We start from the raw sequence: 27710 nt of genomic DNA, 5'->3' as shown, positions 1-27710 counted from the left end.
TGCAAACTCCATACAGTGATACAAGCTGGGATTCAAACCCAGGTTCCTGCATTTTCTTACAATTGTGTGCTGGGCAATATATCTTTTTATTAATTCATGGGATGTGGGTGTCGCTGGCTGGGCCAGCATTTATTGCCCATCCTAATCGCCCCTTGAATTGAGGCTTGTTGGACCATTTCAGGGGCTATTTAAGAGTCAACCACATTGCTGTGGCTCTGGAGAACATAAGAACTCGGAGCAGGAGTAGGCCATCTGGCCCCTCCAGCCTGCTCCACCATTCAATAAGATCATGGCTGATCTTCTTGTGGACTCAGCTCCACTTACCCACCCGCTCACCATAACCCTTCATTCCTTTACTGTTCAAAAATGTATCTATCCTTGCCTTAAATACATTCAATGAGGTAGCCTCAACTGCTTCACTGGGCAGGGAATTCCACAGATTCACAACCCTTTGTGTGAAGAAGTTCCTCCTCAACTCAGTCCTAAATCTGCTCCCCCTTATTTTGAGGCTATGCCCCCTAGTTCTAGTTTCATCTGCCAATGGAAATAACCTCCCTGCTTCTGTCTTATCTATTCCCTTCATAACCTTATATGTTTCTATAAGATCTCCCCTAATTCTTCTAAATTCCAATTCTAAAGTCCCAGTCTACTCAGTCTCTCCTCATAAGCCAACCCTCAACTCCGGAATCAACCTTGTGAATCTCCTCTGCACCCCCTCCAGTGCCAGTATATCCTTTCTCAAGTAAGGAGACTAAAACTGTACACAGTACTCCAGGTGTGACTTCACCAGCACCTCATACAGCTGCAACATAACCTCGCTGTTTTTAAACTCCATCCCTCTAGCAATGAAGGACAAAATTCCATTTGCCTTCTTAATTACCTGCTGCACCTGCAAACCAACTTTTTGAGATTCCTGCACAAGGACACCCAGGTCCCTCTGCACAGCAGCATGCTGCAATTTTTTACTATTTAAATAATAGTTTTTGCTATTATTCCTACTAAAATGGATGAGCTCACATTTACCAACATTGTACTCCATCTGCCAGACCCTTGCCCACTCACTTAGACTATCTATATCCCTTTGCAGACTTTCAGCATCCTCTGGACACTTTGCTCTGCCGCTCATCTTAGTGTCATCTGCGAATTTTGACACACTACACTTGGTCCCCAACTCCAAATCATCTATGTAAATCGTAAACAATTGCAGTCCCAACACTGATCCCTGATGCACACCACTAGTCACTGATTGCCAACCAGAAAAGCACCCATTTACCCCCACTCTTTGCTTTCTGTTAGTTAACCAATCCTCTAACCATGGGCGGCACGGTAGCACAGTGGTTAGCACTGCTGCTTCACAGCTCCAGGGACCTGGGTTCGATTCCCGGCTTGGGTCACTGTCTGTGTGGAGTTTGCACATTCTCCTCGTGTCTGCGTGGGTTTCCTCCGGGTGCTCTGGTTTCCTCCCACAGTCCAAAGATATGCGGGTTAGGTTGATTGGCCATGCTAAAATTGCCCCTTAGTGTCCTGGGATGTGTAGATTAGAGGGATTAGTGGGTAAAATATGTAGGGATATGGGGGTAGGGCCTGGGTGGGATTGTGGTCGGTGCAGACTTGATGGGCCGAATGGCCTCTTTCTGTACTGTAGGGTTTCTATTTCTATGATTTCATGCTAATACATTACTTGTAACACCGTGCACCTTTATCTTATGCAGAGTCATGTGGAGTCACATGTAGGCCAGACCAGGTAAGGATGGCAGATTTCCTTCCCTGAAGGACATTAGTGAACCAGATAGGTTTTTTTTTTACAACAATCGGCAATGGTTTTATTATTTGACTTTTAATTCCAGATTTTTATTGAATTCAAATTTCACCATCTGCCATGGTGGGATTTGACCCCCCCCCCCCCACCCACCCACCCCCGTCCCCAGAGCATCACCCGAGGTCTCTGGATTACCCGTCCAGTGAAAATGTATCACACATGGAGGATTTCAGAATGACAGAAGCAATGTTTTGTGGTAACTTATGCTCCAGTGAGCAAGATTGAGGTGTACCTTTGCAAATGCTTCACAGACCAGCTGAAACCACAGCTCTCTACCTGACACTAAATAAATGGATGTGGGGCAGGAGGCTCCTGTGCGGAACAACTGAAAACACAGCCCACAAGTTCAGCAGCAAATTTGCTGCTGAAGGATGCAGACCAATCAGAGACCCTGCAAACAGGAGTTTCTGTTCCCCCAAATGCTCGAGAGGAGCCAGTCCCAACCAACTGGATGATAGCAGAGAGGCACTGCGGAGGATGGTCTGGTCAAACAGGTCAAAGGCTGCAGACAAGTTAAGAGGACAAGTAGGAATGTTTTATCTTTGTCACAGGGATGTGCAGGGACGATTTTGACTTTGCTAAGAGCCATTTCAGTACTGTGTGGCGGGGCAGGAAGCTGATTGCAGGGATTCCAGGAAAGGTGGAATTGGCCTGTTCAGTCACCAATAATCATGTCAACTACCATAGAATCCCTGCAGTGTGGAAGGAGGCCATTTGGCTCACTGAGTCTACACAAACTCTCCGAAAGAGCATCTCACCTCAGCCATCTCCCCTGCCCTATCCCCGTAACCCCACACATTTACCATGGCCAATCCACCTAACCTACACATCTTTGGATACTAAGGGCAATTTACCATGGCCAATCCACCTAACCCACACATCTTTGGACTGGACCACAGAGACAAAACTTCCCATGACCCTCACTTATGAAAAATCTGCCATCATCATATTAAGAAAAACAACTCTATTTATACAGTACAGTTAACATAGTCAAACCTTACAAGGCACATCACGTTTGCTTAAGCAGACTAAAATCTGACATCAAGTTAAAGGAGATAGGATAGGTGACTAATAGCTTGGTTAAAGAAGTAGGTTTAAAGGGAGTCTTAAAGATGGTGGAGCGGTTTATGGGTGGGGGTGGGGGGGTGGGGGGTGGATCCCAGAGCTTAGGGCCTGGACCGTTGTTTATGGCACAGCCAGCAATGGTGGGGTGAAGGGAGTGAAGTGTGTAAGAGGCCAGAATAAGAGAAACACAGATTTCTTGTGAGTTCTAGGGCTGGGGGAGTTTGCAGAGGAGGAGCGAGGCCCCGGAGGAACTTAAACACAAGGATGAAAATTGTAAATTCAAGGCATTGGTGGACCATGAGCCAACGTAAGTCAGCTAACATAGGTGTGATGGGTGAACAGGACTTGGTGCCCATTAGGATATGGGCAGCAGAGTTTTGCATGAGTTTATGCTTCTGAAAGATGGAAGATTAGAGATCAGCCAGGTGAGCAATAGGAATAGTTGAATCTAGAGGTAACAAGAGAACGATTGAAGATATTAGTAGCCAATATCGAGGGTTTCAGTTGCCAGGAAGCTGACACCAGGCAGAGGTGGGCAATGTTATGACAGTAGAGGTAGGTAATATTTGTGACAGAGTATGAGGATGATCACTCAACTCATGCTTCAAGAGTAAACAGCCTGGTTCAGCAGCTTGAGATAGTGGCTGGGGAGGGGAAAGGAATTAGTGGAGAGGGAGCAGAGATTTTGGTGGGGGATGAAGATATTCAACCTTCTTAATATTTAAGTGGAGGGAACTGCAGTCCATCCAAGAATGGATTTGGGACACGCAATCTGACAAGTGTGAGAAGTCGAGAGAGGTGTTGTTGAGGGAGAGCTGTGCCATTTGTGTACCTGTGGAACCTGATGTCACCGAGAGGTGGCACGTACATACGAACACACAGATGAACTAGGAGTAGGAGTAGGCCATTCGGCCCTTTGAGCCTGATCCGCTGCCGTTCAATAAGATCATAACTGGTCTGTAACCTCAACCGCACATTCCTGCCTACCCCCATTACCTTTCACCTCCTTGTTAATCAAGAATCTATCCAGCTCTGCCTTAAACATTCAAAGACTCTGCTTCCACCACCTTTTGAGGAAGAGACTTAACATCCTCGGAGAGAAACAAATTCTTAGAATCTTAGAAACCCTACAGCACAGAAAGAGGCCATTCAGCCCATCGAGTCTGCACCGACCACAATCCCACCCAGACCCTACCCCCATATCCCTACATATTTTACCCACTAATCCCTCTAACCTACGCATCCCAGGACACTAAGGGCAATTTTAGCATGGCCAATCAACCTGACCCGCACATCTTTGGACTGTGGGAGGAAACCGGAGCACCCGGAGGAAACCCACGCAGACACGAGGAGAATGTGCAAACTCCGCACAGACAGTGACCCAAGCCGGGAATCGAACCCAGGTCCCTGGAGCTGTGAAGCAGCAGTGCTAACCACTGTGCTACCGTGCCGCCCCTCAAATTCTCCTAATCTCTGTCTTAAATGGATGATCCCTTATTTTTAAACAGCGACGACTCCTTCTAGATTCTCTCACAAGAGGAAACATCCACTCTGTCAATACCCCTTAAGGTCTTAAATGTTTCAATTAAGTTACCGTTTACTCTTCTGATCTCCAGTGAATACAAGCCTATCCAACCTTTCCTCATAAGACAACACACCCATTCCAGGTATTAGCTTAGTAAACCTTCTCCGAACTGCTCCTAATGTATTTACATCTTTCCTTACTTCAATACTTCACACAATACTCCAGATGTGGTCTCCTGTATAACTGAAGCATAACCTCCCTATTTTTGTAATCAATTCCCCTCACAATAAACAATAACATTCTATTAGCTTTCCTAATTAGTTGCTGTACCTGCATACTAACCTTGTGATTCATGTACCAGATCGCTCCAAATCTCAGAGCTCTACAATCTCACTGTTTAGATATTAAGCTTCTTTTATATTCTTCCTACCAAAATGGACCATTTCACATTTCCCTACATTATACTCCATTTGCCAGATTTTTGCCCGTTGACTTCACCTATCTATTTCCCTTTGTAGCCTCCTTATGTCCTCTCCACAATTTACTTTCCTGTCTATCTTTGTGCCGTAAGAAGTCTCACAACACCAGGTTAAAGTCCAACAGGTTTGTTGTGGGAAAAATCCACTAGTAGTCAGACTTCGAGATTCAGAAAATACGATTTATTAAACGGAGCTCCGTGGAGACAAGGCACATGGTCTGTAGCAAACCTTCTCTCAATAGTATGTCGGGAGTGGTTCATTTTTATACCCTTTACACAATGGGTATACCGGTGATTCGAACATTATCACATTGTTTAAGTGAGTACAAGTATTTAACATTTTATGAATGGGTACATTTCCTCATGTTTACAAGAGTACAAACAGGTATAGACATTTAGCATTTTATGAATGGGTACATCTCCTTATGTCTGTATCTATCAATGGCTAGTTTCGTCTCGTTCAGGTGCTAATTGGTTCCCTCGCATTCATATTTCCCGCCTTCCTTTAACGTTAATCTAAGCTCTTTGTTTTGGGGTTTCCTTATCTTAAAAAGATGTTTTGACCCTTGGCTTGGCTTCCTGAGGTGTTTGTTTGCTATGAGTCACTGTCTGTACTTTGGAAGTGGCTTGTCTGTTAGGTTTTTCTGAACAGCAGGAGCCTGTGTCTGCTCTTTTGGCTTTCCCAGTTAACCCTTTATGTGCCAGGCAGCCATTTTAAAGTGTGCTTTCTTGTATTGCCATTTTAAAGTGTGCTCCCTTGTATTTTCCCCTTTACAGGTTTATTTGGTAGCACGAGCTTTCGGAGCGTTGCTCCTTCATCATGGGAGATTTCAACATAGAGTGGATACATTCCAACGAGAAAGAAAAATTCTAAGAGGAAGGCCCACCATCCGTGGTAAACCAATTGTAATCCCACTCACCTGATGAAGGAGCAGCGCTCCGAAAGCTAGTGGCTTGTGCTACCAAATAAACCTGTTGGACTTTAACCCGGTGTTGTGAGACTTCTTACTGTGCTTACCCCAGTCCAACGCCGGCATCTCCACATCATATCTTTGTGCCATCAGGCAATTTAACCACCATACATTTGGTCCCTTCATCCAAGTCATTTATATAAATTGTAAAATTGTTGAGGTCCCAGCACTGATCCCTGTGGCACACCACTTGATAGATTCTGCCAACCCGAAAAAGACCCATTTATGCCTCCTCGCTGTTTCCTGTAAGCTAGCCAATCTTCAATCCATGCCAATATGTTACCCTCTACACTATGGTCGGAATTTTACCACCCCACCCACCATGGGAATGGGAGCAGGTGAGGGGCGGACAATGGGAAAGTCCGTTCACCTTGGATGGGATTTCAGTTTCGGAACAAGTGAGGCCATAAAATCCCATCCCATGACATTTTATTTTCCACAATAACCTTTGATGTGGCACTTTATTAAATGCCTTCTGGAAATCTAAATACAATACATCCACTGGTTCCCCTTTATCCACAGCACGTGACTCCTTTAAACAACGCCAATAAATCAGTTTAGCATGATTTTCCTTTCACAAAACCATGTTGACTCTGCCTTGAATTTATCTAAATGCCCTGCTATAACATCCTTAATAATAGCTTCTAACATTTTCCCCATACAGATGTTAAGCTAACTGGCCTGAAGTTTCCTGCTTTCTGTTTCCCTCCCTTTTTGAATAAAGAGTCACATCTGCTATTTTCCAACCTAATGGAACTTTCCCTGAATCGAGGGAATTGTGGAAAATTAAAACCAATGCATCAATATCTCGCTAGCCACTCCTTTTGAGATCCTAGGATGAAATCCATCAGGACCCGGGGATTTGTCAGCCTGCAGCTCCAACAATACCACTTCCTTGGTGATTGTAACCTTCCTGAGTTCCTCCCTCCCACCCATTTCCTGATTTTTTAAATCTTTTAGGGCAAACCAAATAAACCAACTCAAATGAACTCAGGGACAAAGTAAACGGGGCAGCTCCCCAAAAGGAGGGGGAACAGCCCAAACAGAAACAAAGTGCAAAGGAATCTTAAAACATCAAATCAAAATGTGATTATCGGGGTCTATAATGCACCCCAGCCCGAGGTGCCCAACGGACGTGGACCATTTCCTGATTTAAGGCTATTTCTGGGATGTTACTTATATCCTCTATAATGAAGACTGATTAAAAATACCTGTTCATCTGCCATCTCCCTACTTTCCATTACCTATTCCAATGAGCTTTCTGTGGGACCAATGCTCACTTTATTAACTCATTTAAATATCATAGAATCATAGAAACCCTACAGTGCAGAAGGAGGCCATTCGGCCCATCGGGTCTGCACCAACCACAATCCCACCCAGGCCCTACCCGCTAATATCTATAGAAACTCTATCCATCTTGACATTCCTAGCTAACTTTCTCTTGCACATTTCCCTCCTTATTAATCATTTTGTCATTCTTTGCATTCTGTTCAATCTTTTGACTTACCATCTGTCTTTTCTTTAATGTTGATACTATCTTTAACTTTTAGTTTACCACAGATGGTGGGCCTTCCCCTTAGAATTCTCTCTCGTTGGAATGTATCTACTCTATGTTGAAATATCCCTTTAACTGCAGTGAGAAATAAGAGAGGGGTGTGCAAGTGCCGATCATTAGGGGATTGTAGAAATAATGGTACAGGGGAAGAGAAGGAATTGTAGAACTGCAATGTAAGCTCCCATCTTAAAATTCTGCCTGCCCGAACAGCAACTTTGCATCTCAGGAGAACACTACCCACTTGAACTGCAGATACCTGTCTTGGAAGAGGACTCCTCTGTTTCCAAACTGCAGGCTCCCACCTCTCAGGAATTCAAATTAAATACCACTTAAAACTGGTCTAAATCCAAGACACCCACCAGAAGACAAGATCTCTCCCACGACCAGAATAACCTACCAAGGTCTAGCCAGTGCCAACTGGGATTGATTCCCGTGCGCAGAACAGTGACTCGGCAGCCAACAATCCTGGCTACATTCAGACACTTGCCCTGCCCAATTTTAGTCTTTGACTCCAGCTCTACCCTGCCCAATTTTGGAGTCTCTGGCTATTTGTAATATATATAATGACTTGGAAGAAAACGTAACTGGTCTGATTAGCAAGTTTGCGGATGATACGAAGATTGGCGGAGTTGCGGATAGTGATGAAGATTGTCTGAGAATACAGCAGGATATTGATAGGCTGGAAAATTGGGCGGAGAAGTGGCAGATGGAATTTAATCCAGACAAACGTGAGGTGATGCATTTTGGTAGATCCAATTCAGGTGGGAGCTACAAAATAAATGGCAGAATAATCAGGAACATAGACACACAGAGATCTGGGAGTACAGGTCCACAGATTCTTAAAAGTGGCAGCACAGGTGGAAAAGGTGGTGAAGAAAGCATATGGCACGCATGCCTTCATTGGACAGGGCATAGAGTATGAAAGTTGGCAAATTATGTTATATAAAACGTTGGTTAGGCCACATTTGGAATACTGTGTCCAATTCTGGTCGCCACACTACCAGAAGGACGTGGAGGCTTTGGAGAGAGTACAGAAAAGGTTTACCAGGATGTTGCCTGGTATGGAGGGTATTAGCTATGAGGAGAGACTGAATAAACTGGGATTGTTCTCCTTGGAAAGACGGAGGTTGAGGGGTGATCTGATAGAAGTTTATAAAATGAGGGGTATGGATAGGGCGAACAGTTGAAAGCTTTTTCCCAGGGCAGAAATAACAATTACAAGAGGGCACAAGTTCAAGGTAAGGGGGGAAAGGTTCAGTGGAGATGTGCGGGGGAAGTTTTTTTTACACAAAAGGTGGTGGGGGCCTGGAATGCCAAGTGAGGTGTCTGAGGCAGATATGTTAGCAACATTTAAGACTTATCTGGATAGACACATGAACAGACGGGGAGTAGAGGGATATAAGCGGTTGGTCTGGATAGGACATGATTGGCGCAGGCTTGGAGGGCCGAAGGGCCTGTTCCTGTGCTGTACTGTTCTTTATTCTGTCACGCTATGCATTTTAAACTTTGACATAATGCCAATTCTGCGAATGAATTGATTCATTATAAGAACAGAAATTGTATTAATCACACCATTAGTGTTGTGACTGAATAAGAGTTTTATGGCATAGTTTTAATTAGTATGCATTTCCCACTATTTTGCTGGATGTTGCTACAACTAGAATGTCATCACTATCCGATTTAAAGCTCTCTCTATTGCAGTTGATTCATCTGTTTTTATTCTTACTATACCTACCTGTAGCAGTTTGATATAACCAATGGCCAGTTAAAAGTTAACCACATTGCTGTGGCTCTGGAGTCACATGTAGGCCAGACTGGGTAAGAACAGCAGATTTCCTTCCCTAAAGGACATGAACCAGATGGGTTTTTAAAACAATCTGATAGACTGATGGTCGCTATTACTGATACTAACTTTTTAATACCAGATTTAATTAACTGAATTTAAGTTGCCCAGCTGGCGTGGTGGGATTTGTAACCAGTAACATTACCACTGTGCTACTGCACACCTCAGGGCACCCAAAAGTTTGGGATGGGGTGGGGGGGCTATGTTTTACACTAAACAGGGCAGTGTACAATTGTACATGGCACATTCTGTTAGCCTTCCTCTATCTGGCATTATCAAATAATTCACCTCAATTAATTTTCTTTCAATTTGATAAGGCCCACAAAACCTTGCTTTTAATGGTTCGAAATGTTTTCTCTCCATTAAAACTACGTAATTTTGATTTCTTATCTGTTTAATTACATGCTGTGCCACTTTTAAATGCTGTCTAGCCAACTCACCAGCCCTAGTTAATCACTCCCTAAGGTTTGACACAGAGCCCAACAATGTAGTCTCAACATTGACTTACCAATTTCTCCTTGATCAATTTAAGTGGTCTTCTTACCTGCTAACCAATAATCAATTCAAATAGACTGAATTTAGTGGATTCATCAGGGGCATCCCTAATTGCAAAAGTACAAATGTAATTCCTTTATCCCAATCCTCTCGATAATCCTGATTATATGCTCTCAACAGTCTTTAAAGTTTGATGCCACTCCTCTAACGCTGCCTGCGATTCTGCATGGTACAGTTGATTTAAATTGTTTTACTCCTAAGCCATCCATAACTTCCCTGAATAACTCTGATGCAAAATTTGTTCCTTGATCTATGGGCAGTCCATATCTGGTAAAAAAAGATAAGTAACTCCTCGGCAATCCTTTTAGCTGTAATACTGCGAAATGGAATGGCCTCTGGAAATCTGGTAGACATATTCATTATGGTCAACAAATACTGATTCCCACTTTTTGTTTTAGGCAGCGGTCCCATGCAATCAATTCAGACCCTAGTAAAAGATTCCTCAAATGCCAGAATGGGTATCAAGGGTGCTGTTTTGATCACCGCTTGAGGTTTTCCTATCACCTGATGTGTGGCAAAATTCAACTATATCTTTATGCAGTCCAGGCCAAAAGAAGTGTTTTTGTATTTTCGCTTGAGTTTTCCTTACTCCTAAATGACCTACTGCCTATGTAAAGTTCTCCACTTCCTCATTAGGACATTATTTCTAATGTAATAACACTCCGATTCTCCTTGTGTATGCTTTCTGATATAACTGCTTTACCTCTACATCTTTCGGTTGTCATTTTGCCAACCTTCCTGCAGTAAAGATATCTGCTTCATCCTCTGCCTGTTCTTGTTCTTGATCAACCATCCGGTCAAACATTGTTTCTGATAACCGAACTTCAGCCTCCTTACCTTGACTCTTTGATTTCTGCTCCTCCTGTCTGAACCTGTGGCTTTGTGATCATTACCACACAGTCGGGAAACTTACTTAGTGGTTAGTGTAATAAACATCGGTAGAGGGATCAATTAACTATATAGAAAAATAATGGTTAAAAAATTAGTTTATAAGGATTTGATAGCTCAGGAAGTTTTGCTTGAGGAATATAGCTTTGGAGTGAACAACTATTTCAATGAATAGATTGTTTTCAAAGGATTCAGGATACATCATAAAGGTCCTATCTACAACATGTACTTTTGATGTAGACAAAATACAGTATACAAAGGAACATGGTTTTTAACAGCTCTTCAGAGAGCTTGAAAGATAGAACTAGACATCAGATGCCACTGTGCGTCTTTAATTGGGCCAATCACTTATAATGAATATCAATAAAGTTTGTCCGGTATACACCAAGTGTCTTGTGCTTTCTTGAAACATTCTCTGTGAGACAGCAAAGAAAGGAGGTTAACAGTTATTAGAATGAAATATTATTGTAAAGGCAATGCATACAAAGATGGCACACACGCTAGCACCATTGAAGTTTGCTGGTAGTCTCCTGGATACTTGACAGTTAAGCTCTTATGGTGTGGGCAATTTCGAGTCACAACGCACAGTAAACTATATAGTGTACTCCACAGAAATGAACCAGCAGCAATAGTGAAGGTATTCCAAAGATTAGTTTATTGGAAGGAAAACTGATGGGGCATTATACATGATAATAAAAGACATCTCCTGGAAAGCAGACTATAGAGTACAAATCTTTTTTAATAGAAGGTATCATACAAATTTTACATAAGTCCTCTGAATTGTGATGTGTAAACTAATTCATTAAATTCTTTTATAATGGTGCTTGGGCCGGGGGGGGAGGGGGGCTTATTTATGAGTCTTATCAATAAATACATGTGTCTAAAACTCAATTTCTTGACACACAGACCTTTCCTTTTGGATTGTATGACCAAAACTCCAGAGTTCTGAATTTGAGATTTCTTCCAGCCAATTTTAATGTACTATACACAAAGATTTCCAATTTTTGCCCATCAAAATACTTCAGCTGATATTATGAACTCAGCAAACCTATTCCTACCAGATGAAACTGCTTTAATATCAGTACAAACCACTGCAGCCATAAAATGACACTAAGTCTGGTAAAAGAGCAAAACACTGTCTACTATTGGAAGGCAGATAAGCAGTGGGTGAGAGATTAAGGGGGTTTTAATGAGCTGTTAAGGGAGAGTCCAGTTTGAACGGCTCGTAACAAGTCAGTACTGCACAATAAATAGGATCAAAATAATCTGCAAACAAATAGTAAGATATGGGTTTTGAATGGTTTTTCTTGCATCTATTCATCATTGTCAAATTATGCATTTGATCTTCAAAGGGTCCTGAATGGAGTCACATAAATTTCAATGTGACCACAATCATCTCATTGCTCCTCCACGAAACAAACCTTCACATTAAATAGAATCATTCTTTTTTTTTCTCTAAGAGAAAAGCAAAAGACTCGGGCCAGATGTCTTCATATGCCTTTAGACCCAATGTGACCGAAAAAGAGCCTAGGATCTAATTGCAGGACTTTGTGTCTTAACATATGTAGATTATGGCCCAAATAAAGTTAGGAAATGGTTCAAGGCAGGCAATTATTTCACTATAAATGATGTTTCCAAAACCGGAATTCGATCACCTAAATATTCAGGAAATAAATGTAATTTTGTCAAAATGCTTGTGTTGCAAAACACACACAGTTGCAGTGTGAGCTGTAAGAATTTAAGTCCTTTTAGCTCTGCCTGGATGTCTTGTCAAGTACAGACAAAAAAAGGTGATTATTTTCATGAATACCATTGGCTACTAGTCAGATTGAGCGGAGTGGTATAACGTCTTATTACATTTGAACTTTCAATGATTTGTATGGTAAGTAAACTTTTTAAATGCAAGTAAACGAAAACAAAATTAAAAAGATCAATCACATACTTGTTCTTTTTTGTACTGTGAAAGGTTACTGGTTTGCAGGAAATGTGTTCCATTCAGTACAGCAGTTTAGAGTGTTAACCTTGCCTTATAATGTTCAATTTGGAACAGCACTCACAACTGTACCAGCTACTACAACCCATGCAAGACTGCTTCAGATGTACTAAAGTTAAGGGTAATATCCTGTGAACTCATGTTTGCTGGGAAAATAGTTTGAGATTTCCCCAAGTTATTTGTAGGAATACTGGAATTAGTTTATCAGGAGTACTGATGCAGTCATGACTACAGAAACCATACCAATACAGTTAGCAGTCTTTTAGTGTTGGGCATTTGCAAGGCCAATTTTTTTTAAATATAGCAGTCTTGCAAATGTCTAGGACTTAAGATTGCAGCCAGATATCCGTATACATATAATGAGGGAATGTTATGCACTTAAAAGTGTGGAAACAGTAGAACCAGAACAAAAACTGATCCAGGTATGTTCATACATATTTGACATGTGCTTGTCTAGTTCACTTTCATGCATAAAATTTAATTTTGATCAGATGAAAACTGTTTTTTTAGAAGTCCTAGCTTGTACATATATGCAAAACCAAAACAATGCCACAACTGAGTAAGCCTAGAGTTCGCAGTTTTAAAATTTTGAAAGGGTTTCAAAAACTATAAACAGATCAAATTAAGAGGCACAGACTAAATATTGTGAAAATTAGGCTGCAAGTGATATCTGACTTTAGTAATGATGTTATGTGGAGATCTCAACCTGTACAAGGACATTAACTGTTTTCTTGTGGCAATATAACATGCATATTGTTCAGAGGCTTGAAAGTGAGTATTAGTGCTTTCAGAAACAACAGATATCCTGAAACAAAACACCACTGTTGGCCACTAACCCCAACACACATTAGTTTACAGATAGAAGCACAAGATGCATATTTGGCCCCAACAATAGTCTCACCTGAAGACAGAAATACCAGCAATCTGATGGACAGCAAGGAAAGCATAACCCACCCAAATTTATCGGGAGAAACGCAAAACAAATCATCAGGAGTTTAGCAACATCAATGGACAGTTGTAAAACCAAAGATTAATTCCGGTAACAGGTTGTCTAATTTGGAAGTGGTGGCAGAAAGCAGAAAAGAGAAGGAAGGACTGTGGCCCAAATCTTATTTTTTTTTTTTTATAAATTTTTTTTTAAAACACCATCTGAAGTTTTGGAAGGAGCACCAAAATTGTGGAAACTATTTGCACGAATCGCACTAGCCCATTTTATTTTTAGCTTAAAAAGTGCACCAACAGTTATAATTTCTCTCATTCCATGGCCCACTGCTTCCACTAATAATTGTTTGCCAAACTCTACCTGCTTAGGTCAAAAAAAAGAGGGATATCCAAATGTAAAATACCATTCTAACTACTGCACACAATGTTTTCTCAAAAGCCTGAGGCCAACATGTTTTTAAAATGGAAGATGAAATCTCCATATGTTGCATGTTCAATGGCTGCAGCAGCATGCAAGAAAAAGTTCCGGGAGATGTAAGCCATATGGGTTGTTAAACGGTCACATTTTAATTGAAGTTCATTCTTTCAATTCTCTGAAAAGGGGAAAGTGACGTGTTTTCCTCAAATTGAACTTAGTCTGTACTGTCGTCGTCTTCATCAGCATCAATCATCAAAGCAGCATATTTGCTGGCGGAGCTGAATTTCTATACAAAAAATAGAATAAATACATGAGGCAGGATAAGCAATTACACAGTTACATCTCCTGATGGTGCTTCGACTTACTGGTACTGGGAAATTCTCTCAAGCACCTGCAGCATTTTGGTTTACCCAACAGAATTTGCTCCACATGAGCCTGGACAGAACATTGTCACTATTCTGTTGTGGGGGCACATTACCATTATATCCTCACCCAGGTGTCCATAAATGGATTTGCAGTCAAGTGTCACCAGGCAAAAGAAAGTCTGCTCCAGACATTTAGACAAGTCAATACTGGTTTGAAGTTACTGATTTTGATCAACCGTTTCCATGTCATCTCATGTGCGCCTTCATTCTTCAATAACGCAAGTATTTTGTGACCTCAATTTGCCCACATGAATTTCAATTCTGTCCCTCACAACACCTGTGAATAATTTTATACATTTGAAGGGTTTTCTACAACTCTGGCACAAAATTTGCAACTCCAATGCTTTTTTTAACTGCCTAATCGAAATTTGTACTCTAAACAATTACCAATTTAAAAAAAAACTATTTTGTATGCAGTCCAATAAAGCACCAGGATCTGTACCATGACACCAGTTCATTTTGACTTGGAAGCTAAACCCAGGAGCAAACAGCTCACCCCCAAACTTCTGCAGGGCCTGGGAGGATGGATGGATCAGAGTACAGGGTGTGTAAAGGGTGTATGTCATAATAAAACCTGGAAGATAGCAAGTGATCCACCATCTTGATTTCAATATTTTTACATGGCATAGGAATAGCTTAAAGTAGTGCAATTTTCAAAGAGGGATTTCCTGTGTAGTAGTTTTAATAGTTGCCAGGACCAACTGAACAGATAGCATCTGATGGAGCAGTCAAATAGAAACATAACATAAGAAAAAGGAGCAGGAGTAGGCCATCTAGCCCCTCGAGCCTGCCCCGCCATTCAATAAGATCATGGCTGATCTGAAGTGGATCAGTTCCACTTACCCACCTGATCTCTATAACCCCTAATTCCCTTACCGATCAGGAATCCATCTATCCGTGATTTAAACATATTCAACGAGGTAGCCTCCACCACTTCAGTGGGCAGAGAATTCCAGAGATTCACCACCCTCTGAGAGAAGAAGTTCCTCCTCAACTCTGTCCTAAACTGACCCCCCGTTATTTTGAGGCTGTGCCCTCTAGTTCTAGTAGTGGACATGTAGTGAACATCTGATGATTGCCCCATGTGACAACCTCACAAATAACAGCAATTGGAACTTGATGGAGAGCTCTCCAGGAAGTGCCCAGGAATGAGTGGAATGACTAAGTCTGTCCCTACGCAACTTCCCTTAAAAAAATTGTAGTGATGCAGAACACCCTCTGACTGGATTGCTCTGCAGAGCCAAAATGGACTGGATGTTGTACCGTCATGCAGGTTTCTTTCCCTTAAGTGTCTATCCAATTCCCTTTTGAAATCACCAATCATCACTGCTTCCACCACCCTCATAGGCAGCAAGTTCCAAGTCATTATCACTCACTGTATAAAAGATTCTTTCTCACATCTCACCCAAAACCTCTCCAAGTGCCCATTTTTTCCCTGATTACTAGCTCTAAAATCTTATCTACTAAAACTGACCAGCTGGTCACTAGGAATGTCCTTGCACCCTTGACTAAGGGTTTCACATTTGTAACTATCCAATCATCCAGCACTTCCCCCATACTGAGGGAACATTATGGCCAGTTCTTCCACTATCTCCAACCTGGGATCAAGCCATCTGGATCAGATGGCTTATCCACTCTTAACATTGTCAGCATTTCCAGGATGGGTGGCATGGTGGCACAGTGGTTAGCACTACTGCCTCACAGTGCCAGGGACCCGGGTTCGATTCCCGCTTGGGTCAGTGTGTGTGGAGTCTGCATGTTCTCCCCGTGTCTGCGTGGGTTTCCTCTGGGTGCTCCGGTTTCCTCCCACAGTCCGAAAGACACGTTGGTTAGGTGGATTGGCCATGCTAAATTCTCCTCAGTGTACCTGAACAGGTGCTGGAGTGTGGTGACTAGGGGATTTTCACAGTAACTTCATTGCAGTGTTAATGTAAGTCTACTTGTGACTAATAAATAATAAATAGCCTACCCATCAATCTTCACCTCATTTATTACTTCTACCAATATTTTGGTTGCAAAGCTGGCATGGATTTGGTGAGCTGATATAGTCACTATGGAACATAAGGAAATCAATCTGCACATCTGCCCACTTACTGGGTTAATATGGTTAAGCCTTGAATGTTTGCAAACTACTGCACCTCAATCCTGTGAGCTTCTAGTTGGTAGCCGAAAGTTGATGTAAACATTCTATTTGACCATCTATATCCATACTTATTTATCTAGCTTTTTGAAAATTGGACATGAATCATGCTACTGGTTATTAGCAATTGAAAATATCCTTAACTTTTGTTAATTCAAAGGCAGCTTATTTTTACATTGCAGACAGGCTAGTTTTTTGTAATTAAAACACCATTTCTACGACTTACAGGAGTGGGTGATTCTTCATATTTCTTTGGCTCAGGTACAGGTTTTGAATCACGGCCCTTTTTATCTTTCCTGTGCATGAAAAGCCATAATTTTTATTTAATGATCATATATTGGAAAAACATGCCAGGCACTGTGAAAGACTGCATCTTATGTGGAAAATATGAACTGATGTTTGCTGGTGCACAGCATGCAGTTATAATCTGGAGTTTAAGATCGATGATAGCAGGGAACACATGTAAGCAGTAACATTTCCCATGACATTATGCTGTACAGTAAAACAAAGATATAATACAAATGTTTCAATATTAAATCTAAAATGTTACAAATTAATCTCATCTCTACAATTGTTGGACAGCATGATCAGGCACAAATGAGTCTGAGCTAGAACTATCCTTGAGAAAGGAGAAATCAGGAAAGATGACAGTTGTAAAAGACAGACCTGTCCGGTTCCTTCCTTCGATCCTTGCTTATGCCATCATTCTGTCCCCGGCTCATACCACTGTTTGCACCACCACGTTCTTTGGGTGAAGTTTTGTCTTTTATTTCAGATTCTGCTTTATCATCTAAAATTATACATGAAAATGCCTATTAAATATTTATGACGTGCATCGAAGTTCAGGTCAGATTGCTTGTTCCTAAGTGAAAAGTAGATGTGGTTGGTTTTAACAGATGCATTAGTGCAAGATTCTCTTCTGGAGCTCCTGACCCCATTGTAACTGACGGATATTGAAAAATTGTCAGCAAGTGCCACTAATGGTGATTATTCAAAAATGATCTTTTCAAAGTGTTTGTGGGATTTAAATGGGTGCTCTGATGAGAACGCCATACTACTCAGGATTTCTGTAAACCTGGATGACAGACAGACCTTTTAACAAGAGCATGTCAATGTAATATAAAGGAGGCTTTCATTATCACAAAAGTATTGACCGATTTTCTTGGGAGTCCACCTCAGGTTCAGATTATTTGTCTCGAAGGACAGCAGAACAACAAGTGGTGATCTCCCCTCTTTCATCAAATGTTAAATTAGATTTTGCCAAAAGGTAAAACCATCCAAAATAAATTTCATTGCAGCTGTGAAATTTGGGGAGTGTACTTTAAAAGCAATGTGATTAATTATACAATAGAGAAACGCGACAACCCAACATCATATGAACCAACCAGTTGCTTAGAAGAATCGATTGTTCATTATATTAATAGTTTCAGAATCGAAAGGTAATGCTTGGAGGCAGATGATTAAAGACAGATGCCTAGGAATTTAAATTTTAGGTCAATTTTATACCAGTTCTTGCCATACCCTTAAGTGGTGTCTTCATATTCGTATGTGTAGGTGAAACTAGGCCAGCTTTACCACTTGGTGAACTGCAAGTGAAAAGACAACTCAGTACATTTTAAATTCACTGTTATTTGCAAAAACAAAATTAAAGACACTCTTAAATTGACAAAAGGTCATCCGGACTTAAAAAGTCAGCTCTTTTCTCTCCTTACAGATGCTGTCAGACCTGCTGAGATTTTCCAGCATTTTTTCTTTGGGTTTCAGATTCCAGCATCCGCAGTAATTTGCTTTTATTATTTAAATTAAGGAAAGCTTAAGACAGTCACAGAAGACTTGATACTGTCGAAGGCCTAGAAATTGGAAATTAGGAAATCAAAGTGAGGATACGTAAAAATATTGGTCTGTAAAACCCAAAGAAAACCATAAGATGTTTTCCCAACACATTAAGAGCAAAAGAATTAACTAAGGAAAAGGTAGGGCCTATCAAAGACGTACATGGAAACTTGTGGGTTGATGCAGGAGATGTGGGCAGGGTTTTCAATGAGTACTTTGTCTCTGTCTTAAGTGAGAGGGATGATGCAGACATTGTAATTAAAGAGGCGGAATGTGAAATATCAAGACAAAATAAGCATAGAGGAAGTACGAGGGGGACTGGCATTCTTGAAGATGGATAAATCACCAGGGCCAGATGGATTGTATCCCAGGCTGGTGAAGGAAGCCAGGGAGAAAATAAAGGATGCTCTGAGGATCATTTTCCAATCCTTACTAGATACATGTGTCGTACCAGAATGGGTGTTCTGTGAATGTTGTACTATTATTTTAAAAGGGGCAAGGGATAGGCCACAAAATCATAGGCCAGTCAGTCTGAGTTCAGCTGTGGGCAAATTATTGGAAACAATTCTGAGACACAGGATAAACTGTCACTTAGAATGGCATGAATTGATTAGGGATAATCAGCATGGTTTTGTTAGGGGAAGATTGTATCTTAGCAACTTAATAGAATTTTTTGAGGCAGTAACAAGGAGGATTGATGAGGGTAGTGCAGTGGATATTGTCCATATGGATTTCACGAAGGCACGTGACAAGGTTCCACATGGCAGACTGGTCAGAAACGTGAGATCCCGTGGGATACAGGGGGAGGTGGCAGTTCAGTTACAAAGCCGATAGATGGTTTTACGAATGGAGAACAGTTTCCAGTGGTGTTCCACAGTACTCAGTGTCAGAGCCCTTGCTGTTTGCTGTATATATTAATGATTTAGACTTAAATGTGGTAGCATTAGGAAATTTGCAGATGACACAAAAATTGGCCGTGAGTTGATAGTGAAGAGGATAGCTGTCGACTCCAGAATATCAATGGTTTGGTTGAATAGGCAGAGAAGTGGCAAACGAAATTCAATCCAGAAAAATGTGAGGAATTGCATTTGAGGGGGGCAAACAAAGCAAGGGAATACTCCATAAACAGGAAGGTATTGAGAGGGGCTGAGTAAGTGAGAGACTTTAGCGTGCATGTCCATAGGCCAGACAGGTGGACAGGGTGGTCAAGAAAGCACATTGAATGCTTTCCTTTATTAGACGAGGTATTGAATACAATAGTAGCGATGTAATGATGGAACTCTATAAAATGCTGGTTAGACCACAGCTGGAGTTTTGTGCACAGTTCTGGTCACCACATTACAGGAGAGACTGTCATCAATCCTCCTTGTTACTCTTTGGGTTCTGGAGAGAGCACAGAGAAGATTTACAAGAATGTTGCCAGGGCTTGAAAATTGCAGCTATGAGGAAATATTGGATAGGCGAGGGTGCTTTAGCTTAGAACAGAGGCAGCTAAGGGGTGACCTAATTGAGGTGTATGAAACTACTAGGAGTCTAGACAGGAAAGAGTCATTTGAAAGGTCAATTACCAGGGGACACAGATTTAAGATGATTGATGGAAGGATTAGATGGGACATGAGGAAAAACCTTTCAACCCAGAGGGTGGTGGGCATCTGGAATTCACTGCCTAAGTTGGTGGATGAGGCTGAAAAACTCAACTCATTTAAAGAGTTCCTGGATCTACATTTGAAGTGCTGTAACCTGCAAAGTTATGGACCAGGTTCCGGAAAATGTGATTAAAATGAGTGGCTATTTATTTTTTAAGCTTGCACAGACAATAGACTGCATGGCCTCTTTCTGCACTGTAATTTGTATTTGGCTCTACAATGGATATTACAGAAATGAGGAAAATGTACAGTGGTAGAATACAAAAATTGATGCCTACACTAGTGCCATATTTATTCAAATAGCCCAAAAGTTTGGGGTAACATTTTAGGCTAGTACAACTATTGTTAAGTTCCAGAAAGAGAAAAAGAAAATTAGCTTCCCTCCTCCTTCTGACCCCTTCCTTTCACAAAAAGGTACATACTGGAGTCTTCATCTCAAATAATGCACTGCTGCAGCTCAATTTTCATTGTCAAAGAAACTCAAAACAAAAGAAATTAACTATTTTTCTCTCCTGGAGGCAGACTTACACAGTGATGCAATTTCAAGCATTGTGAGCAGCTCTTGTACCTCTCCCAAGTGGGTATTTGTCATGTCCAAATCTTGACACACGCACACTAATTGGTGCCATGCTCATAAGCATGCTCTCACTGGTGCGCGTTCATTCCAATATTACAAAAGTTCCCACTTTTACTAGAATGGTTCAAGATTTGTTCTGTAAATTGCAACCCTTACCCGAGTGGTTTACTTGGTAGTGCGCTAGCAGGTGAGAGGGGTGCTGGGACTTCTGCTTCAGCGCTCTGGTTACTATTGGAACCTCCAACTGTTCTCTTTGTCCAGGCATTTTCTTTAGGTGGTGGGGCAGGTACAATCTTTAGTGGAAGTTGGTCTGGTTTAGTTGTTTTGGACACTGGTGACTGTGGTTCCTCCTCCTTGCTGAACATATCATTGTCCAATGACTTCTCACTCTCTCTCCTAACTGTAGCTTGATTAGATAGAAAAACACTCAGATCAAAAAAAATTAAAACAATTTAATAACTTGACACTAACCTTAGAGTTCCAAAAATGAATGTTCATTTTACTCTTAAGTTAATATTTCTCCACAAGCAATCAATATGCTTTGCAGTATATTATTTTCTGTTTGACTGAAATAGCATGATGGTGGCAGAGAGAAAAAAAAGACAAGCAGCAAATCATGTATAGAGGCAGAGACTATGTTCTGCAGAATGCAAATTTATTGCATTGTAACCTCGGAATATGGAATAGGCAAATATTTATTTCAAGAGGAATGAGACTATCTCCCTTTCTCAACATCCTTGATTTCCTCTTGGCCATTTAAGTATGGCCTTCTCATCACACGCTGCAACAAATATTGGAGGCATGGTTCTACCATTTTCTGCCAACATCACAGACAAGCAATTCTAAGCTGTAGTGTCCTATTGAAGGAACCTTCCAGGTATGGTCTTTACACATCAATAAAATTGTCACATTTACATCTCGAACAAAGTAAAACATGACAGTCGTGACGTGTTTGAGAGGAATTTCCTTTATAAAACTGTCACAAAAGCCAAAGCTTTACCTATGTGGCTTTGCAATTGCATTCTTCTATCTTTGAAGTCCCAAAACAGTTAGGAAGCATGTACGAAGAAACAGCAGAGGATCAGTTTCAGCTTCAGAGAACACAATATTAACATTAGCTAAAGTGTAGCAATTGTCCTGTGCAGATCATGTTAATCATTGTAATGGCCAGTTTTGTTTTTTACTAGTTAATGTTATGGTGAAGTGGACAATTCCGACTGTTCAGACAACAAGAATCAAGAGTTGCAAAACATTCAACTTTTTAAAATAAGCAGTTCATAATCGGTTTAAGTTATATTGACAATTTTAACATTAGATCTGTTCATCCTTCATGACTTTGTCAAGTCTGATATTGTGGCAAAGTTGCTATTCATTAAAACCACTTAAAAATGTGCCGCTTCTCTGCTTCCGATTACACCAGATCCCAAATCAGCTACCTTGTTTAAGTGACTGGAACACAAGTTTGTTATATTGTTAACTGCAACATATTATTTATTATATGTTTGATAAAACAGAAATTTCCCCAACTACACAATATACTCAAACTTTATTCTGTTGGTTACATATTATACAAACTAGGGCAGAGATTCCCAAACTGGGGAGTGTGAAGAGGTTATCATGAGGTCAATGTCAGGTCTGACAAACGCGAGTTAGGTACATTACTAACCAACTGCACTCACATCCAGAAATGTCTGCAAATCTAAGAACCTTGTTGCTGTTTTTCTGCAGCTGGGGGTAGGGCTGTCAGTGGGAGCCACGTGTGGTCATTAGGATCTGTAATCTAAAGGGTGACAACCACCAGGGAATAGTTGGGAGTTCAAGCTCATGGGTGGGGATCTGCCTGGTAAGCACCTAAGCAGCTGAACCTCCTCCTCTGGGACTGAATAACAGCAACAATAGCTGGGAGAGCAATCACAAACTGAGGCACCACAAAGGAAAGGCCAGGAACAGTGAAGACTGTTGATGAAGTGCCAGAAGCAGCAGTGCTTCTGCATTTCTACCTGCTGCCGATGTGGGGAACAGTTGGTGAGTATCCCCTCATGACTGGGATGCTTTCAAAGTGCACAAAGCCCAGTAATAATCAACATAAGCATATGTCTCAGGAGTGAGCTAGATTCCAGGACAAGTCATGGCAATTTGTTTTGCACAAGGGGGGTATTTTAAATATGTCCATTTTATTACACTACAATCATCTTCCAGAGATTAAGCCTTGGCTGGTCCTGTGCTTGAATATGCAAAAGAAAGAAAAATACAGGGTTGAGTATCCTTTATCCAAAACCCTTGGGGCTGATTGCGTTTTGGATTTCAGATAATTTCGGGCTTCTGATATCCCATCTTGGCCCAGATCCACTTGCATAACAATAGCCTAGGCTGGCTATAGTCTAAAGTAAACAAAATGGCTAGAAAAGTAAAATGTACCACGAATAATAAATCAGGTATCTGTAATCAATTTATTTTTGACACGCTCACCACAAAAATCACAAGGTAAACCGTGCAAACTAGACTTTCCGTGCTAAAGGTTGATGAGGTTCAAAAAATGTGGGTTTTGGATTTACAGATAAAGGATACATTGACCTATAAGTTGAACACAAAAAAAGCTAGGGAAGCCTACTTACTCTGGGGCCTACCTTTTGGGAACTTCAAGCTCCAGGCTCCCAAAAGGTAGGCCCCAGGGAGGAAAGTATATCTTATGGATTTTCAGCAGCACATGCACAATTGTTTGGATCAGTTTAAAGTACTTCCATGCATTGTATAAATTTTCATGTGTTTCAGAAAGATTTTTATTACAGTATTCTGCTGCTGGCTAAAGGCATTTAAGAAAATAATTTTGTTACCTCACTGCTTTCCACCTGTCTTTCCTGTTTTATAGGTAAAAACTCTTCTTAAATCAGTAGTTTTTGCACCGTTCATGCTGCTTGCTACTTGTTCATGGTTGATTCTATACTCGGTAATAGGTTTGTCAACTAGGTGAAACTGTGACTCATGCACATTGAATAATTGACAAAATTACTTGTAATAATGTCAAGTTTGACAAATACACATTAAACAGAAGATTTCTTTATAGTCATTATTCAAGTTTTACACTGCAATGGGCAAATTTTTAATTCCCTGAAGCAGCAAATTTTAAAAATGCATGAATTTATTAGCTTTAGAACTACCAATCTTCTTCAACAGCTTAAAAGCAGAAAACTCAAAAGTACTCGCCCAATTGTCAACCAGACCACCGTTTAAATACCCAGTACAAAATCTTACCTCGCCCTGCAGAAGCAGTGGTATCAGACGGCTGTGAAGAATCACTAGCAGTCCTTGGGCGCTCCAGCTGATCCTCACTGCGCCAGCTTGGATGCCTACATTGAACCAAGATATATCATTAAATGGCACCAACAACCAGGATTTACATGTTGATTAACAGAAAAATTAGTTATCACTCGAAAGTCAATAGAAATGTTTCCAAATGATTCGGGGTGTCAACTTAGACACTGCTCTTTGGAAACATGTGTACAGAAGAATGTAAGAAAAGTAAACTGGGCATTTCTTCCACACTGCTTTAAAATTAACTTATGGGTCAAAATGTCACAATTTTTTGCTGATGGAAGAATTGCAATCTTTTACAAACACTACTTTCTTAGTCTTAGGCCATATCACCAATTACATGTAGATGCAAAAGTATTTAAACAATAGGAGTGACAAAAACATTACAAAATGTTCTGTCCACCACAAGGAAGAATTTACAAGCATCCAGTGGAACAGAAGAGTAATTTACAACCAAGTTAATCTGTGATGAAATAGGGTTCTCACTTGCTGCTTATGCTCTCAAAACTTATTGTGATTCAAAAGGAATTATCAAGTAATTAAGGCAAATGGAATGTTGGCCTAATTGCAAGGGGGAATCGAATATAAAAAGTAGAGCAGTCTTGCAACAACTGTACATTGCTTTGGTGAGACTGCACTACAGTACTACATACAGTTTCAGACTCCTTATTTAAGAAAGGATATTCTTGCACTGGATGCAGTTCAGAGAAGGTTCACTCAACTGATTTGGGTTCATCTTTTGAGGAAAGGGTTGAGCAGGTTTGGCCTGTACTCATTGGAGTTTAGAAGAATGAGAAGTGACCTTATTGAAACGCATCAGATCCTAAAGGGGCTTGACAGGGTTGATGCTGGGAGGATGTTTCATGGGGAATACCTAGAACTACACAGCACAACTCAAAAATAAGAGGTTTCCCATTTAAGACAGAAGAGGAGGAGAAATGCTCTTCCAGAGAGCAGTGGAGGCTGGATCAAGGCTAAGTTAGACAGTTTTGGATGCAGACAGGAAAGTCGGGTGTATCTGCAGACTTAGGTGATCAATCATTTATAGTCCATCAATAGGGGGCTGAGACTATAGACATATAAAAGCAACATATTTTACTAGTTATGGCACCGTGCTAATTGAGGCTACAGAGATTGGTCAAGTGAAATAATCGTTATGGACAACTGAATCATCATGACGACTTTTGGCCAGACGCAACACGTTGTGAAACACCTTATTCGTATCACCCCAGCATATTGCCAACTCAACTATATATTACCTAAACATACTTCCACGTGCCCTGCACAGCTTCTGTACTGTGGTAATCCACTTGAAAACTCTGTCAATCTAATCTTAAAACATAGAACCATAGAATTCCTAATGCAGAAAGATGCCATTCAGCCCATTGAGTCTGCATCGTCTCTCCGAAGACCATCCCACCGAAGCCCTCCCTTCTGCCCCATCTCCGTAACCCTGCGCATTTACCATGGCTAATCTATCTAACCTACACCTTTGGACTGTGAAATGAAACTGGGGCAGCCGGAGGAAATGCCACTGCCTCTGCACAGTATTCGTGTAATGCTTTTAGTCTTAATATTCACATTTGTTGGATTTTTCAATTGCCACATCTATTTATCTGCATAAAATTAAAGATCTTTAATACTAAAAAGCTTTCATTTCTGCAAAACTTGAATTATAAAATGTTAAGATAAGTGTTGCATACAGATATATTTTTTAAAGTATTAAAATTCAAATCATGGATCAGATGATTAGGTTGCCTGGTATGGCACTACAGATGGTACAAGCTGCGATCAATGGTGGAGGTATTGCAATTTAAACTTTTTGAAGACTTTAAGCAAATTAGTGTCAGTTCAACTTCTGGCATTAAATAGCCAAATAACCTCAAGAATACGTGCAAGCATAGTTATCAAGAGTTTGTAAAACTGTAGGCTGTGTCTGAATGAACTACAAATGCTGCAAAAATTTGAGATATAAACACTTTAGGTAAAACAATAATGTCTTCAAGTGGCATAAAGTGCTTCTGACTATATACTTAAATGTTGAACTTCCACAGAAGTTTGCATGGTGAGCAACGATTTCAGCAGAGGGAATAAAATTGTACTTCGCTAAAATGCATTTCCGTGCAATAACCACATACCACTAGCTCTTCCTGGGTCTTGGCAATTTGAGTAAAATACACGCACATTCAATTTTTGACCAGTTTAATTCACCCTGAAAAGAGCTTGGGCCCACTTGGACTGGCTCACCTTTCCCTTGGCTGCTTAACCCCTTTAATCCCCCTTTCTTGATCCTCTATTTGCCGCTGATACTTTTCTTGCTCTTTTTTCAATCGCTCCTCAACCTCTCGTTCTTTAGCTGTTGTATCTACTGGCTTGGCAGCCCCAAATATGGATGCAGATCTTCCAGATGACTGTGCAGGCGGTGCTCGGACAACCTCCTCTTTTGGAATGCTGCGAGGTTTGAGGTTCAGTTTAGGTCTCTGCATAGAACCTATTGATACAATTTCATAAGACAAAGTGGTTAACACTGCACAATTTCAAATTCACTCACGCAATTAGGAGACAAAGCAGTATTGTGAGGAGAGATGTTTTTCAGCTGATTTGCCGAGCAACATCAAACTGCTAATGCATGCAGCATCAGCAGAGTTGCAGTGAAAAGTGTCAGTATGGTGTGGCTTTTAGCATGTGATAAAAGACAATACAGTTGGGACAGGAATCACAGGATGAAGTTCAGTAACTCCAAGTTGCTGAATGATAACTTTGTGCACAATGTTTGGAAGCCATTCTGCACCAAAAATCGAGGCGTCAGCATTCAACATGGCAGAAGTGAATGTGATAAGTTAATGGGCTGATGACATTAGTGCACAAAACACCTACCTGTAAAATGACACATGCAGGTAAGTTCAAAATTTAGTGTTAACAGCAGTTTATCATTACTGGGAAAAGACTCAAAAAGCAATGCGAGCTATTCCAAGGACATTTCAAAGTTTTGTTTTGGATGAAAACATTTCCTTTAGTAAGAAATCATCTACCTCTATCTTCATGCCTCGTTTCATCTCTTGAGCCAAAGTCACTTCTCCTTTCATCTCTTCTATCAAAGCGGTCAAATCCATCATTGTAGCGGTCACTGTAACGATCACCACCACCTCGGAAATCGTCACTCCGCTTGTCATCATAATTATCTCTTCTGAAGCCACTGCCAAATACACGCCGGGAGCCTAGAAAACAATTCACTCTGCTGAGACATTTCACAATCGCTGGTGAACAGGTCAGCACTTGTAGAAATTTATTTCCACGTAACTCACCTGCATAATGCACCTAATTCACTCAGTCCTCAGTGGAAACTGCAACACTTTTTGCATATTTTATTAATCTCAGTAGAACACTTCTTCAGAATGCCTCATTTGCTGGTAAACTTTGATAATGATTTACGCAATCTGCTTCACTTATGGAACAACACCCAATATTTCAAAACTGTTGCATATAATTTATTAAAAGGCCATGGTCCCAAGGAACACAAAATATAACCACCTATTTTTATGCCATTGCTCAGTCTTGCAGTGAAGGGCACCAGCTCTGAGAACATACTAATGGTCCACTTTACCAACCAAAACATACCTATAACAGTTGTACTATTAGAACAACAGCATTATCCCACTGCAGCAAGTTAGCAATAGGGTGAAATTAGTCAGAATTTGCTCAGCAGTAGCAAAAAACTCTATTGG

The 27710-nt window shown here is 40.8% G+C and overlaps 1 protein-coding gene across 3 annotated transcripts in view; it reads right to left on the bottom strand.

Annotated features, from left to right (window-relative positions):
- Positions 1-11331: 11331 nt before the first annotated feature.
- The window catches only part of eif4ba (eukaryotic translation initiation factor 4Ba), a 42119-nt gene continuing 25740 nt past the window's right edge, over positions 11332-27710 (bottom strand). For 2 of the 3 annotated variants that reach the window (XM_078201090.1, XM_078201092.1), the window contains exons 8-15: positions 27018-27203; positions 26233-26476; positions 23926-24020; positions 20830-21079; positions 18139-18203; positions 17284-17407; positions 16844-16913; positions 11332-14338 (exon numbers count right to left, since the gene is read on the bottom strand). In XM_078201090.1, the coding sequence (XP_078057216.1) occupies positions 14267-14338; positions 16844-16913; positions 17284-17407; positions 18139-18203; positions 20830-21079; positions 23926-24020; positions 26233-26476; positions 27018-27203 (1106 nt within the window). In that variant the 3' untranslated portion in view covers positions 11332-14266. The remainder of the gene's footprint in view (positions 14339-16843; positions 16914-17283; positions 17408-18138; positions 18204-20829; positions 21080-23925; positions 24021-26232; positions 26477-27017; positions 27204-27710) is intronic. The other variant, XM_078201091.1, reaches the window with a different exon arrangement.

Source organism: Mustelus asterias, chromosome X, assembly GCF_964213995.1.
Source record: "Mustelus asterias chromosome X, sMusAst1.hap1.1, whole genome shotgun sequence".
NCBI lineage: Eukaryota > Metazoa > Chordata > Chondrichthyes > Carcharhiniformes > Triakidae > Mustelus > Mustelus asterias.
The sequence above is the reverse complement of the archived record's forward strand: the minus strand, read 5'-3'. Positions and strand labels throughout refer to the sequence as shown.